Here is a 15,710-nt window from a genome sequence, read left to right as displayed (position 1 = left end):
TCCCCTTCCTCCTATATCCATTAATTCTCACCAATCTAATGAGCAAATAAATCATCACCTACTTGTGATCTATCTATTCTGTCAGACAGAAAACACCCCTTTGTCACAGCGTCTGGTGGCTCACTACACTAATTCCCCTTTCCACGCCCAAAGGTTCCATGCATACATTACTGATCTGTGGTTTCAGCTATCATCCATCACTTTCCATTTCCCAGTGATAAGTATTGCACAAAACTTTCCCAGATGTCTCATGAGATTTTGTACACTGCTAATACTGAGTAAGTGTCCTTTTAACTTGGAAGGTCATTTGACAATTCAAGTCAGACTTTCTGGGTAAAGGCTCTACATTCAGCGATGAACAGATTTCAGAGTTCAGAGATAGTTAAATAGAGCAGAAGTAGTCTTAACAGTAATTTGTCCCTAGTATTTGCTGAACTACTCTGTTTACTATGTAAACAATAACCAACTTACCAGGAACACTAAATAACATGGCTAAAGACTGACATCTCCCATTGTTTTGCTCCAAATCTTGGAAAAAAGCCAGGCAATAGAGAAAGCAACTGAGTCTAAGCTACATAACAACCTTCATGGTTAGTTACATTGGTAACACCATAATCCTTCAGGAACATAGCACCAGTTAGGATATTTTTGTGGTAAGAGAGCCTAAAATCAAAGACTAAAATTCCTTTTTGTATTTCAGCCCATACGAGGCCAGAGCCACAAATAATCAATTTGCAGGTACTTGCAACACAAGCAGCATTCAAACCCTGGTGAAATCTAAATCCATTAGGCTGAACAGAATGACAATTTGAACTTAGGTCTGGATGTGAGAAGCTATTGACCTGGCTCTGGCATTCGTAATAGTAGGAATAGTTGTTTTCAGCAAGGATGGGAATGATATCTTTGGTACGGAAGGAGAATTACTGAAAAGCTAACAATTCTCCGGCTTGGTAACATTTTCTCCATTCACTTACTCATTTAGATCAGACTAAAAGATATTTTCCAGGAGAATTTTTCTCCATTACTTTGCCAGATGGGGCTCTAACTGCTATCAATCCTGGAGAACTGAGACTAGCTGGGAGAAGAACCTAACTACCACATGAAGAAAAAACAACACGCAACATGACAGAAAAGCAAAGCAGTTCTGTAAACAGGCATTGCATTGTTTTGCCTTAAAAAAGCACAGTCCACACCTTTAGAAAGTTTTCAGAAGCTGTGTAAGAAAGATTCTCAAGAACTCTTGCTGAAAATAACAGAGTCTGGATCAAACCTGTATCCCCATGAGGCACAACAACTTTTATAACTTCACAGATTTTACAAAACTTAACACAGCTGCCTTTGGAATAGGAACTCCAAAGCCAGCACAATACCATGGCACTTTCAAGATGGATGAGAATATATTACCTTCTGCAATTCAGTCACATACTGAGCCACAATGAAAGCAGAAAACACAGTAAAGTCCTCCATTTCTGCAGCAATATGAGTATACATCCGCTCCACCAAGTGTGCACACTTCAGTATAACTTCAAATTCATCCGTGTTGCCTAAAACAGAAAGCGAGTTGCAGTCTGGCATTTAAGGCTTAAAAACACTAAGAAAAGAAAAAGAATCACCCAGTCTTCCATATGATTCTTGAACTACACGAACCAACACCAGCTTGCCCATTTTATCTTCTTTTCTTATCAAGGCACAGCTGAGAGGGCCCACACACCCCCACAACACACCATATACGTCTCTTCCAATGGTTATTTTGTAAGAGCACACTGACTGCCACTCCACATACACTGCAAGGCAAAAAGTATTTGTTATATATGCTGAAGTGCTAAAAGCAGCAGCTATCATCCCTTCCATGATTCAGTCCCAACTAGCACTGTGGAGGAGAAAACAAGGAGACTGGAAAATTATATTCTCTACCTACAGAAAATGAGAAGACATCTCGTAGAAACAGCATAGTAAGAAAGCTTTCTGATGAGATTTATTACATGGAATACAGCAGCAAAAGCCACAGCACTGGAGATATTTAAAGTGAGACTGCAGAGATCACCTGAGAATTTACCCTTTCAGTAGGCAGTGAATGAAGAGAACTAACACAAACAAGGGAGAAGGGAAATCTAGAAATCACTTTCATGCTATCTGTTATGCAAATAAAACAATCCTGCAAAGATAAACAGCATGTTTTTAAACTTTAAGATGCCATGTACCCATAAGCTTCCTGTGACCCTTGTCTTATGTAAACATATTACAGAAGGTAGCAAATTCTCAAAGTTTGGCACCAGTTTAACAAACCTTTTCCTCTATCATTGAGCCTTTGTTAGTATATTCCTCTGTGATGCATACATACACTTATATTTGCCCGCAGCTGTGGACAATATATCAGCTGAGATAAATCTGAACATGGAATAAGCTGTAGGACATCAGTGGAAATCTGGGATACAAGCAGTTGCAGGCCATGATGTCAACTTGTCTCAAAAAGTCACTATTAATGACATGGTATTTGTGTCCTGACCAGCATAAAGCAGAGGACGATCACTTAATCATCGTGAACATCTTTGACTAGGCTACTTTGACAATGCAAATTCTTTAACAACTTCCAATAGTAAGTCTTTTTTTTTCTTCCTTTTGAGGTATTTAACTATACTAATTCCAAATCCTGGACTGTACAGAAATATCATCTAATCCCAACTGATGCTCCAGATACGTGTAATGTTCTGGCTTTACGCTTAGCACAGAATGTTGACAATTCAGATCTGTAGTAAACATAGTTCCAGTCTCAAGCAGCTCTATTTAGTAGCACCTATTTGGGGCTGTAACTCAGGCATATTAGCATGTATCACCAGAGTTCACAGCCACCATGCTTTCAGGCACACAGGTTGATAGGAAGAGCAGAAATTGGGCACAGCAAGCCTTATCGGTTCCTGTCTACTTGTCAGCCATCAGTGAAGAATACTTTATTCACCTAAAGCAGTGCTGTCTGGATGCAGCTCCACAGGACCCCCAGTTACCCTCATAAGCCCACAAAATACTACAAAGCTCATCCTCAATTTTACATAAAGGACAGATAGGGCTAATGGTTTCAATGCCACAGCTAGGTTTTGAGGACTTTGCTTCTGGTGTCAGACTGCCCTGTTCTGCATCTCCTCTTCTAGAATAAACAAAATTAGAGTGTGTATATATAGCACAAAAGTGGAAAACATATGGTACCTCTGTCTCCTTTCTGACGTCCTTCATGCATGACAGAAACAACCAGACGATGGAAACTGTTCAGAAAAGACGGTGCTGCTTTCAACAGCACCTGCAAAGACAAGAAATAAAAACATCTGAGATTATGTAATAAAGGGAGCACAGAGGGTTGAGGTACACCACCCCATAGCCTGAGGGAAATCAATTCCTGTGAAGGAAACTATATAGCTTATACAGCTGTCAGGAGCAGAGACTATCTTTTCATTCTGCATCCATACAGTATCTAGCACATGAGAATCCTGGAGCAGGACTGCAATCCTGGCCATATTCAAATATAAATAACAAGTAAACATCGTATTAGAGTTACTCCATCTCTCCAAAGCAGCATTTGATTTAGTACCCTAACGTCTAGGGAATTTGTTCTTGTTGGTAGAGAACCTGTGTAGCCAGACAGATTCACAGAACGCAGGGTCCAGTAACGCTACAGATCATTGTGTGAAAACAGCCTGGACAGGCAGCTTTCTACCACAACGTTTTTGTAAGGGCATTTTAGCAATGTGTACTGCCTTGCTTTTAGAATTTGCCATTTCCCTATCTTTAACTTTCTTCACTCTCAGCCCTAATACAAATGCATGAGGCCCCTTTCCCTTTTTCTTCCACCTCTGCCTACATATTCCATGCAGGAGTATCTCCAACCCTGTGCAAGTCCTGGCACGTCTTCACTTTCCCATGCCAGAAGGCTGACAGGAACACCAGGATGGTACAATGTTTGAACACCAACTTCTAACATGTCTAAGCCCTGTTTTCAAAGAACTGCACAATCTTGATCTCCAGTGAGAATGAGGTCCTAGAGCCTGAGCCATTTGTGCTTCTAGAAATCAATCATAAAAGAAGGGAAAGTTTTATTCTAATCTAGCATCAGATGTTGATAAGCAATCTGTTGTCAAAGACCAACAATGCAGGCATAAAACAAAGCAGGAGAGCAACTGAAATGATGTGATTTTGAGATTCCCAGCCTTTTAAATGACAAGTGGCCCAAAGAACTTTCATACTATCAGGACAAATTATTTCAAAACCACTACTGAAAAAAAATTCTCATCACTGGCTTCTGTGTTGGTTCTTTCTACCTTTTTCCCCTCCTCCCACCCCCTCACAGATATACCTTCGGATGACACTGCACAATAGAGAAGAGCACTTCATGGACTCCCAGGAAGACACCGCGATAGTCTTCTGTCTTCAGATGATCCAGAGGGACTGTTAGGAGGATGCCGAATGCCAATGCCACATGGTGTGGATTCAAGAGAACCCCTTCTCCTTGCCTTAGCAGAGCTGCTACAGTCTCTAGAATAGGTACAACTATGATGGAAATCAGTGACTGATCCTGACAGGCCTCTTTGGTTTGCATCTACAAGAAGACAGGAAACAGATAAGGAGGAGTGCATTAGCCACCTATCACTAGCATTCGTGCACCAGAGAACCATAATGCTCTGACTTGAGTCAATGGAACTAGACTGGCAGGGAGACTCCTGCACTTTAGCCATTTCCATGCAACTGCACCCTGGGCGAGGATGCATACGACGCATTTCAAGCAAGCACTGCTGTGAGTGTGGAATTGTAACTACTCCCCTGTCCCCTGACAACCAGCACCTCTTTGCACCTCCTCACATGAATGCATTGATGCAGTTCTCTCCTTTACAAGCATGCAGACCTACCAAAAACAGGCAGAAATTACATGCTCACGATTCTCAGGCATTGCAGAGGCAACCTCTGACAAATTCTGGTCTAGAGACACCATCACCATGAGAGAAAAAAACGCTACATCACCAGGTTTGTATGCTGTACAAATGAAGGAAAGGAAACATGGATTTAGTTACTTTCAGTTAAATTCTCATTCATAATTCAGTGAATTTCTATTATTATTTTTTTCATATGAGCACTTTTTTCTTTTTGTTTTGCTGCTGTCGGCTTCTGCTGCGACAGGTGGCTGACAGTTACCTTCTCCTTTGGACAGGAGACTCAGACTCTTTTCTCTGCAGCCTAACAAGTTTCTCTCAAGCTCCAGATTACATGGTGCAGTCCCAGAAAATTACTGGTAATAAGAAATGGATGACCTACACACTGCACTCACAGGAGGAGATTCATTTAAGGAAGGTGGAGAGAAAGGGTCTAGACAAAAAAGTGCAAGTGAATCTGGTATGGATTTGTCTGCTATCCACAACTTCTTGGTTCCTGTATGCCTCTGTGCATGTTAGATGTAACCACTACAGACTCCAACAAATAAAAGGGATAGGTAATGAAGTTACAGTGAAGAGATACTTACAGCTAAAGCTGTGATTATCTGTGGGCTGGCAAACCAGAAAGCTTTCTCTTTGTCTCCACTTAATGGGCAGCTGAGCAACAATTTGGTTAGCGTAACAGCTGACAATACTTCCTGCAGAAAGCAGACTGATGATCAGTCACGGGTACAAGATGCACTGGCTCCTTTCAAGTACAGAAGAGCTCTTTCAAGGGCAGTGGCAGTTTTGAGCATTACCAGAGCCTTGACACATGAAAGTCCTCCCACCAACAGATCTCTGTGGAAATTGTGAAGTAAGCAGCAGCTCAACAAAATTCAATATGCTGAACAGCACTGGCCCAAATGTACTGCATGCTACATTTATTTTAGAATCAAAAAGGCCTGTACAAAAAGGCTTACGTGATTTTTAAGAAAGGAAAGCCTTCTCCTTCAACTGCCACAAGATAACAGAGGGAAGCAGGGGAGATACAGGGACACCAGTACACTATACGCTAAGAACGCCGCATTTGGCAGCAGGGTTTTTTTTCACTTGCTGGCTGTTATGACAGACTGATAAAAGAAACATATTACAAGCTATAATCAGGTGGCTGGAATTATATGCGTAGTACAGGAATTCCATATACACTTTCAAAAAGATGTATCAAGAATTGATGCAGCACATCCAGGTCTGTTTCTGACAAATAAGACACGAGCCAGATAAACCCCCAAGTTTAATGCAAGTTTCATTCTCAAGTCACTGAGCTTTCTATGGAGGGTACAGCTGGCTTTTTTGCCAAAAGTGTTCCATATGTCACCACTGCTGCTTAAGCTGCTCTGGATAAAGGCATAGTATTTAAAAAGCTACTGAGTGGTATCTGGTTATTACAGAGTAAAAGTCTTTATAGAGACAAATACAAAAAGCACAGGTGTAGTTTTGGTTTTACTTAAGAATGGCAGCATTTCTAAAAGTACCCTTAACCCTGTTAAGAAGAGCCACAGACAAACAGTGGTTAAATTCACTGACTGCTAGTATCTGTTGTGCAAAAGCTCTGACAAGCAGAAAAAAAATCTCAGCATGGCCTGTAACATCACAGCTGTGTGATTTCTGCTGACAATACACGGAATTAAGATTGTTGAGTCCTTAAACTGGACAGAAAGTTTTTCCAGTAGGTTTCCATGATCTTTCCACCTCTCTGAATTTATATCCAGAACACATCTCAGCACAGTCACCAAGCCCTTAACCGAGCAAATTAATTTGACCTGACCACTAAACATAAAGCAGGAAGAGGAAAAAAATATTTATCAGATGTCATTCAGCCATCAAAATTTTTTTTAAGATACAGAAAACTGAAGAAAGAAGCTGACAATAAACTAAGTTCATGCCTTACTTTAGCTTTCTGTTGCCAAACGTTCCTCATTTCAAGTCCCTGCAGCACCAGCCTCATTATGGTATAAAACTCCTCGGCAGAGCAGTTTCCCAGCAGCTGGACAAGCACCTCTGTCAGCTCCATCTCCATACTTTGGATCACCTGGGTTGTGATTGCAGGACCTGCATATTCAAGAGACACAAGCATGTCTTAATCAACTCCCAAGACAGGGACTTCCACAGGTAAGAACAGGGCAAATCGAACCTTAAAACAGCTCTGTGGGTACCTTTTTAACACTCAAATGCATAGAGGGCCCCATGCTTTCCCTTTACCTCCCTCCCCACTGGTGCAATGAATTGCTGTTCTCAAGTATTTCCTACCCTTGGGTTCACAGGGCAGTTATCATATCAACAAAAGCCCTTCAGTAGTGTGGAAATACTACAACAAAGTGCGTGCACAAGCCAATGGAGTAGGCTAAACAAGCCACAGGACTTTACTACAAATGCTGGCCAGAGAGCCATCACAAGTCACAAAAGCATTAAGCTGACAAAGTTTAGGTCTCTGCTGATCACAAGTCACACTCCCCACTCACTCAATTACTGCTTTACTACGTAGACAGTCCTGGACTAGCTTATCTCTTAATTGATTCTGAAGGCTTGTTTTTCAGTTCCACAGGATCTGTGGCAATGCCAAAAGTCGTCTTCTTTAACAAGAATCCGTATTTCATCTTATTGAATACTTTACTTATTCATCAGAAATTCTTACAGCTTTTTACAGTGATTAATCATGTCTCCAGGCTAAAGCACTTTACCTATCTTAGACCAGGAAACTGAGGCACAGGATGAGAGAGAGAAGTGTCAGCAGAAAAATTACTGCAATTGACATCTTCATGGTCCCTAGTTCTAGTGTGAAATCCCTGCTTTCAGTGCCCTTACTGAACCCACAATGCTGAAGGATCAAAACGCAGGCCAGGGAAGAGCTGTATTTATGTGTAAATTCTAGCTCAAACTCAAGTGCGCAAATTCAAGACTTTCCATGGAGAGCTGTGCTTAACTACCTAACGCCAATATAAACATTGAGATCATGACTGTAGTACACTTAAGCAGTAGCCTCTAAAGTGGGAAGCGCACACCCAAGGTGTGCACAAGACAATCCATTGGCGTGTAGGAATTATAAATAAAATATCCTTAATAAATAAAATAAAATGTAAAAATAGTGTTTATTTCATCTTTATCTCATGCTTTTTAAACTTTTTTTGTGTATGCTTTATAATGCACGTAGTATTCTAGTAGAGTAGCACATGCATGTATTTTATAAACAAACATGTATCGAGGCTGCATGCTCAATTTAATTTTTTTTTACTGATAGGTGTGCACAATCAAAAATGTTTGGAGACCACTCACCAGAGCATGTTAGTAGTAAGTTCGACAAATTGCAACTGTTCAAAGAAGTCAAAGAGAACAGTTACCTCTATGCTGTGTTTGGTTCATCTCGCTTTCTGAACGAGACAATATAAAGGAGCCATTAGGTCACACAGCTGGCAAGAGAGGTTCTTCATGTCATTTCTACCCCTGGCTCTTTATTTGGTGGGGATGAAGGGACTGATCTGCCACTCTCCCACAGACTTTATCAGAATTATGGGTGTTCAGCATCCTTAACAGTTAGGTGATTTCCATTGTTTTATAACTTTGCCTATCAGATACAAAAATACATGAGTATTTTACTGTAAGGTCCTCCGAGATCCTCAGATAAGACATATCAGATCTGACCTGGTGCACATCAGCTGCTTCAGTGGTGCCTACTATACCAACTACATGAGTAGAAGGACACTGCACCTTCAGCCCTACATGCAGAAGTATTACCACGTTCCAGTTACTGTCGAAATGCTCTACAGTGATGAGTAACTGAGGACCTCAACTCTATTAAGATGTTTGCGTCTTCCAGGAGAAGATCATTACCAAATTAGACGGTGGCTGCAGTCCAGGTACCACAGCATTGCCTCCTTGAAAATTTTCCTGTTATGCATTTATAAAAGGATAATCTACTGCTTTAACACAAGTAAATAGATACAGACTTTTCAAAAAGCTGTATGTTTTGCTAGATGGCTTTTAACTTGCCTCTGCATTGCAAAATTAGCAAAAGAAGTGGACAAAGGGAGTTTTCATACCAGTGAGAAGCTTTTTTACAGCAAAAACAACCGTAACTGCAGTTTCTTTTCCAGGATACAGCTCTGGCACTGAGCAGAAGATCGCTAGGAACTGCAATGCAGGCTGAAGGAACTGCAGATTACCTCCTGCGAAGGGCAGCTCTCTCAGTATCTGAGAGTAAAACTTTTGGTACAGTTTAATACGGGGTTGCTCCAAAAACTCACTGGGCTCCTTCTGCCAGCCGTTCTTGACAGCATGGCTCAGATCTGCTTTGAGAAGAGTAGTGACAGATGGTATGAATGCTACAGGCAAAGGCTGGTTTTGGGTGTTACTCTGAAGACCGTGTTCAACAGTTCTGACCATCTGCAGAACTACTGGCTCCAACAGAGCAGACAGTACATCTGCAGACTGTTGCTTCTTTTCTGGCAGCTGCTGAAGGTAGAGTGTGACGACATGACACAGTGTGGTGAATGCCATGAGCAGTAACTGGCCAGCTGCGGGATTCCAGTTTTTCCAACCTTTGCTTTTGGCTGCACCAATGTCTGGCTTGCAGCCCACCAGGAAAGACATGAACTTTTCCAAGTTGAGCCTCACACTTTGCCTTCTTTCAATAATCACCTGAAGAAAGTTTTCCAAAAAGGCTTGGAATTCCTGGAGATACTGTGCCCAAACAGGAACAGTCAAAACATCAGTGAAGAATTTGCTAGCTGTGAGCTGGGAGGTCATGACAGCCTCAAGAACATCGCTGGCATGAAACACCTTAAAAATAGAGTTGGCATTACTGCCAGCTTGCTTCCTGCCAGCTTGCAGGCACCTCAGGAGGTGGAAGCAGGTACTTAAAAACTTCAGCAATATCAGCTTGCTGCAAGAGACACTAGCCCTGGTATTGGCTAGCAGGGACAGCAGCACCAGAAAACACCGAGTACTGTCAGAGGGAAGAAGACTATCTAGTTTCAGAAGAGAAGCAATTTCTAGCAAACCCAAGCAGCTTTCCAGCTGACTTTCTTTCAGGATGACAGGGCAGCAGTTTTTTGCTAACAATACTATACATTGGGCAACTTTCTCCAGTGTTTTCCAAGACAAGCTGAGCTCATCCTTCAGCAGTTTGTTTTCTGATGGTACTTCCAATGGGTCAGCGGGTCTGCAAGGAGCCAGGATTTCTTCGTGCCAGGGGATATTACACACAGACAGCTGTTGAAGTGGCACATCTACTGAATCCCTAGCAGCAGAGGGCAGCACCCTAGCAAACTGATGAATAAGACTGGTCAGAAAAGCACAATGCAGGACCTTCATTTCTGGTAGAAGGGAGCTATGCATCAAACCAAGAGATATCTTTCCAATGCTGATGGAAGGCTCCAGATCTGCCTCAGCTTCCTGAGCTTTGGCCAATACTACTGTCTCCAGAAGCACATTTGCAAGGTACTCTACATCTTTCAGGGAAATATACGGCAACAGGATAGTCAGGTTGGAGATGACGAGGTGCCAATGGGCCGTGGGGTAGGTGAGATCACTTATCGTGCTGGTATCTCCATCCCATGGTTCAGATTCTCCCCTGCTCATGCTGAATCTCCCAGACTCCAGGATGAAAGCTGCAGCATGCTGCAAGGTCTGTAGGTCAGCTTTGGTCTGCATTAACATCATCTTCATTTTCTGAAGCGTGAGCAGTTCTAAGCAGTATTTACTAGTGGAGGCAAAACTATTTGCAAGTTCTACCACTCTCTCCCAGCACTGCTCCTCCACACCAGGGAGGAAAGCTGAAATGCCCCCGTGCCTTGCAGTAGACGCAGTAACAACACCAGCAATTTCAGCTGCTGGAGACACATATTTACTGCAACTAACACCAAACAAAGTGTCTACCTCAACCCACGTGTAAACAAGGAGGAGAGCAGAGTCACTGGCCTTTCTTAGCCAAAGGTCTGACTTCTCTTCCTCTCTTCTAGGAGCCTGCAGCAGTTCCATCAGTGGCCAAATTATTCCCTTCTGCATCTTTGCCAGCAGACTCTGAGTGCGAAGGACCACAGGGGAAGGAGTGACATCATCTAGGCTCCTCATGTTGAACAGAAAAGCGTGCAGCACCGAGCTCACTGACAGCAGCTTCAAAGCCATGCTAGCTGACCCTTCAACAGCAGGAACGATAAGCGTCTGGCATTTCTCCACAAAGAGAGACAAAATGTCCAGAATCTGGTTGGGCGGCAGTTCAAGGAGGCACTCATGAAGCTTTACTGTCAGGCCAGCAGAGAAGACAGGCAGCCTCAGTTCATCAGCAGCTGGCTGGCAAATGACTGTCAGCACCTCCTCAAAGAGCCGTGGGAACTGTCGTAGCTTGGAGTAAGTCTGAAACATGGTGTTGATGAGAGCCTCCTGGGGCTTCTTCGTACGGGGCTCAGAGACCTTGGCATCAATCCAAGCCGAGGCCACTAAGTCACCCAAGTCTGGCTCTACTATAAGGTGGTTTAATGACATCAAGAGTTTGAGACACCTGAACCAAGCAGGGATGGAAGCTTGGGAGTGACTCAACAACATCTGTGCTAGCTTGCGGTAAAACCCAAACTGTATCTCCTTGTGCCGGATACGGTCACTGGCAACATTATAGATGTCACTGCTAAGCACCAAGTTCAGAAGGTGTTCCAAAGCAAGCAGCTCTGTGCTCCAGTCTGCAGGGGAGAGCGTATCCTCCCTCACGCCCTGCTGTAGGCCAGAGAGCCTGAGACAGCCAAAAAGCCTGCTGAGCATGTGGAAACACACGAGGTGGTTTTCTGCCTTACAGTACGAGTCCAGGAAGAGCTTATATAGCAGGGACACCGCACCAGCCACAACAGCTCCATGGAGGGCAGGTTCACAAAAGCCACTACCCAGCTTGGTCTGCACTGTGTTGACTGGTAGCAAAAGACTCTTCAAAGCTCCTTTCTTCTTCTCCTGCAGTTCCTGTTCTGGCAGCAGCTCCTCTTTGTAGGATGAGAAAAGCTCAGGCTGGAATAACCCAGCCTGCAGCAAAGTTTCTACTTGGTTTCGGATTTCCCTGCTCAGGTGCTGACGCACATGGTTGTCATCTGCTTGTGTCCAGCTCCTCACAGACAGCAAGTGCCTCAGGAGCAAACATGGCTGGAGCAAGTGACTTGTCACTTGCCCAAACACACGATTTGGGTTGGTTTGCTGCCTCTGAATCAGGAGGTACTGAGAAAAGGTAAGTTGGAGAACGCTGAACACCTGGGAGCCCACAGTGTCATCAGAAGCCAGCTGCTGACATGCCAGCTTGGACAGCTTGCTGAGGAGATTAACCAAGAGCTCACACTTTGCTGTGTAAATGATGGAGAGTGAAGGAGTAGAAAGAATGCCACTGGAGCAACTCAGCACTGTGCCGATGTTTTGCTGTGGTTTTTGAGAACAGGTCTCTGATAATCTTTCATTTATGACCTGAAGATTGGGGGGGGAAAAAAAAACAACAGTCAATTTTGCACACAAAGATAAAGCTCATCATAATGAACCAACACCACCTTCTGTGAGCTCTGGCTGCAAGAAGGAAGCAACAGGGACCCGCCAACAGCTGCTGCTGTGCCCCTCGTATTGTGGGTCTCAAACTAGAAGCTCCTCTGGCCAGAAGAGTGTCCCTGCGTTTGTTTGCACCACAGGATGACTGAGGAAGCACTCCTTCAGTATCTGTGCTACCAGCAACAGCATAAGACTATCCATACTTGATCCTAACAGTTGATCCTGCAGAAAGGGAATAGGGGTAAATTCCCTCCCTTCTTGCAAGGTCCACAAAATTATGTTCTAAACAAACAACAAATAACACAACACACTTCCTACCTTTGATCCAGGAAGCTTATTCAGCAAGAATGCCCATGACTAAATATCATCTTCATATTTCAAAAAGAGCCAATTTCCTGTGCTGATATCTGGAATGTGAAGGACTGTTCTCTCTCCTCTTTGAGGGATACACAGTTCTAAAGAATTAACGTTTACTTGAACTTCCACTTCCCTTCCTTTTCTCAAACTTTCTGTTGATTTCCCTATGGTTTTCTCCTTTAATCCCCTTTTTATTTGCTCCCTTTTCTCACCTCCACATAATCTTGTCAGCAAACAAATTCAGTAACAATTTACAAATCTGCCTCTATTCCAGAGTTAAAAATCTCATCTGTCTCCTTACACCTTGTAGCGGACGGTTCATCCCCTCAGCTCAAGCCCCACTGGACTAAAAGAGATCCTTAAATTCTTTCCACTGGATCCTCTACCACCTCTGTCCTTAGTCTTTAGGGTACTCTGGCCTGTACCTCTCACCTAATCTTCAGCCAGACAGGTTTTCAGACCCAGACCACGTTTAAATTTGGCACACTTTCTGCGTAACATCTCTGAAGCACAGATTTCATCCCACCAATTCTCTGCACTTCACAAACCAATTTCTATAGGTAAAGACAGTTTTCTCCTGTTTCCTTCCAACCAGATCACAACTAAAAGGGTCATTTTTCCAGTCATTTTGACTGCCTTTGCAGGCATCCACTAATTCTGCTATTTCTGTAACCAGGAAGCTGAATAAGAAGTTACACTTTCTGGTTCAGTTCTAAACTGTAACTCAAATGTCCCCCATTCACTTTCAGCTGAGCCTAAAATAACGATACGATTAAGATCAATAATGATTCGGTGCCACCACTGTTCAGAGTCATCATAAGAACCTGCAGGGTCTGCTGAACAGCAGGTCACACTCAAGCCAAACACACTGATGAGCCCCACAGTGAGGGAAAATCTCTCTCTCCCTAAGACTCCCAGGCAAAATGGTAATATAAGTGGTAAATAATGTAGAACAGCAACATATGGAACTGAGCCTTTACTTACTTAAACCAGTTCACTCTCTGATAGTTTGAAGAAGTTAAAGACAGAGAGGAAGATTAACTTTGAGGTTATTATCAGAATACTCTGCCATTTTCAGCCTTAGTGCTGCACAAATACAAATTGTATCGCAGAACAGAAATAGAGAAATTTTTATTAGAGGTCCTAAAAGCCATCTGATTAATTATTATGTATTTCACATAACACCTTATGCTATGAGGAAGCGTCACGTACTGTAGAAGACACACACTGCTATCCAGCATGTTACAAAATATCCACAGTTTTAGTTACCTGTGCAATTGAAAAACTGAGACTGATTGTCTTCCCACTCTTTAAGAGATTCTGTAGTCTTCTACTATGGATAACGTTGTCTAGATATGCCCAGAGTTTCTCAACAACCTCATCCTCCAGTTCAGCTTTCTTATTGTAGTATGAAACCAACGCATGGCTTACCCAATCAAGTAATACCTGTTAACAAAAGGGAAAAGAAGTAATCTTTAACAACCTCCACGTGAGAACAAGACAAAAGTAGTACCTCTTCACAATTACAGCACTCGTGCCTTGACAACTCTGCTACATCCAAGCAGAACAGGCTCTGAATGAGCAGAGAAGTCCACCCTTGTAGGTTTTAACCAAGATCTAAATTCCTAAGAGCTTTCATTCTATATCTGGTGTTGGCCCTGTGCTCCCCTGTAGCCTCCCAAGACAGCTTTCAGGAGTCAATGTCCTAAGGCCCCTTCATCAGGGTATAATTCTGGCAGTCAATACTGATTCGCAAACATAGTCTTTTAAATCAAAACTTAAAGAATCAGATGGTTTTCACTTTCTGACAATTGGTATTCCTTTCACATCCTCCTCTTGTTATGTTTAAATTTACTACCTAGTAATTCAGGCCTCGGAATTTAGACGTGTGCAAATTGGAAAAGGTTGAAACCTGTTAATTTAAATTATTGATTTCAAAAGAAAATGATGGCGTACGGCTAAGTTTAATATTCTAAGTGAAATAACAGGAACTCAAAACACTGATCTCAGACAGTGCAAATACTAGACTCCAATTGACTACTGGGCTGGAGGAGCAGCCCAAGACACCCCTCACTCAGGGCAACACTGAACAGACCTTCAGGAAACAGGGTCAAAACAAAAGACTTGAGAGCAGAGGGGGGGTTACAAGCATCTTCCAAGGAGATGCCCATAAATCCAGAGTGCAATCTTTCCATGTGCACAAATTTAGAGCACCGGGAAACATGGGTGTAGCTACAGTCAGTTCTCCCACCCTGAAGTTCTTGTTCTTAACCGTGACCAGAACAATCAGACTTTAGAGCATCCTGTACAGGATATAATAAACAATGCTAACAACAGCTCTGAAGACAGTGGTTTCTCATCTATCCAGGAGACAGAACACACACACTACCCTCTCTGTAAGAAAAACTCCTTTTTCCTGCCCTAACGCAAATCTTTCTGCTGAAGCTACTTGAAAGATGACGTTATGAAAACACTTCATACAACCACACAGAAATCAAGAGCCACCCACAACTCACCATCAGAGCTGTATCTGCACTACTTCCTAAGGTCCAAAGCTTAAGTAACTAGATCTGGATTTTATGAATCAATTCATGCTCAGCAGCAATTAATTATGGGGAATTTTTTTTCCTTCGCTGTTAACCATTAAAAAGTACTTACTTGCTCTTTGTTAGGCAGAACGCACTGGTGAGAAATCCACGCGAAATGGGCTAGTTTGAGTTTGTCTTCCCAAGAAGTCTTGGCGCTCTTCAGCTTCAGGTAAATCCCGGAGTAGATGGCGGCCATGGGGACAGCACACGGGCTTCCAAAGGCGAAGAGGCACGACGGAAAAAAAGGCCGCAGAGACGGCAGTAGGACGGGAAGGCGGCCGCGCACCCACCGCTCAGGGCCTAACCG

The 15,710-nt window shown here is 43.0% G+C and overlaps 1 protein-coding gene across 1 annotated transcript; it reads right to left on the bottom strand.

Annotated features, from left to right (window-relative positions):
- Nucleotides 1–1,404: 1,404 nt before the first annotated feature.
- Nucleotides 1,405–15,599, bottom strand: URB2 (URB2 ribosome biogenesis 2 homolog (S. cerevisiae); the record flags this gene model as incomplete). The annotated part of the gene is made up of 8 exons (XM_009582303.1): nt 15,474–15,599; nt 14,085–14,261; nt 8,990–12,383; nt 6,844–7,004; nt 5,501–5,611; nt 4,343–4,585; nt 3,202–3,292; nt 1,405–1,544 (listed from the first exon to the last, which is right to left on the bottom strand). Coding segments are annotated over exons 1-8 (4,443 nt in total), but the record flags the coding sequence as incomplete, so codon positions are not given.
- Nucleotides 15,600–15,710: the final 111 nt, after the last annotated feature.

This window comes from Fulmarus glacialis, unplaced genomic scaffold (genome assembly GCF_000690835.1).
Source record: "Fulmarus glacialis isolate BGI_N327 unplaced genomic scaffold, ASM69083v1 scaffold4617, whole genome shotgun sequence".
Lineage (NCBI taxonomy): Eukaryota > Metazoa > Chordata > Aves > Procellariiformes > Procellariidae > Fulmarus > Fulmarus glacialis.
This window is presented reverse-complemented; position numbering and strand designations above follow the sequence as displayed.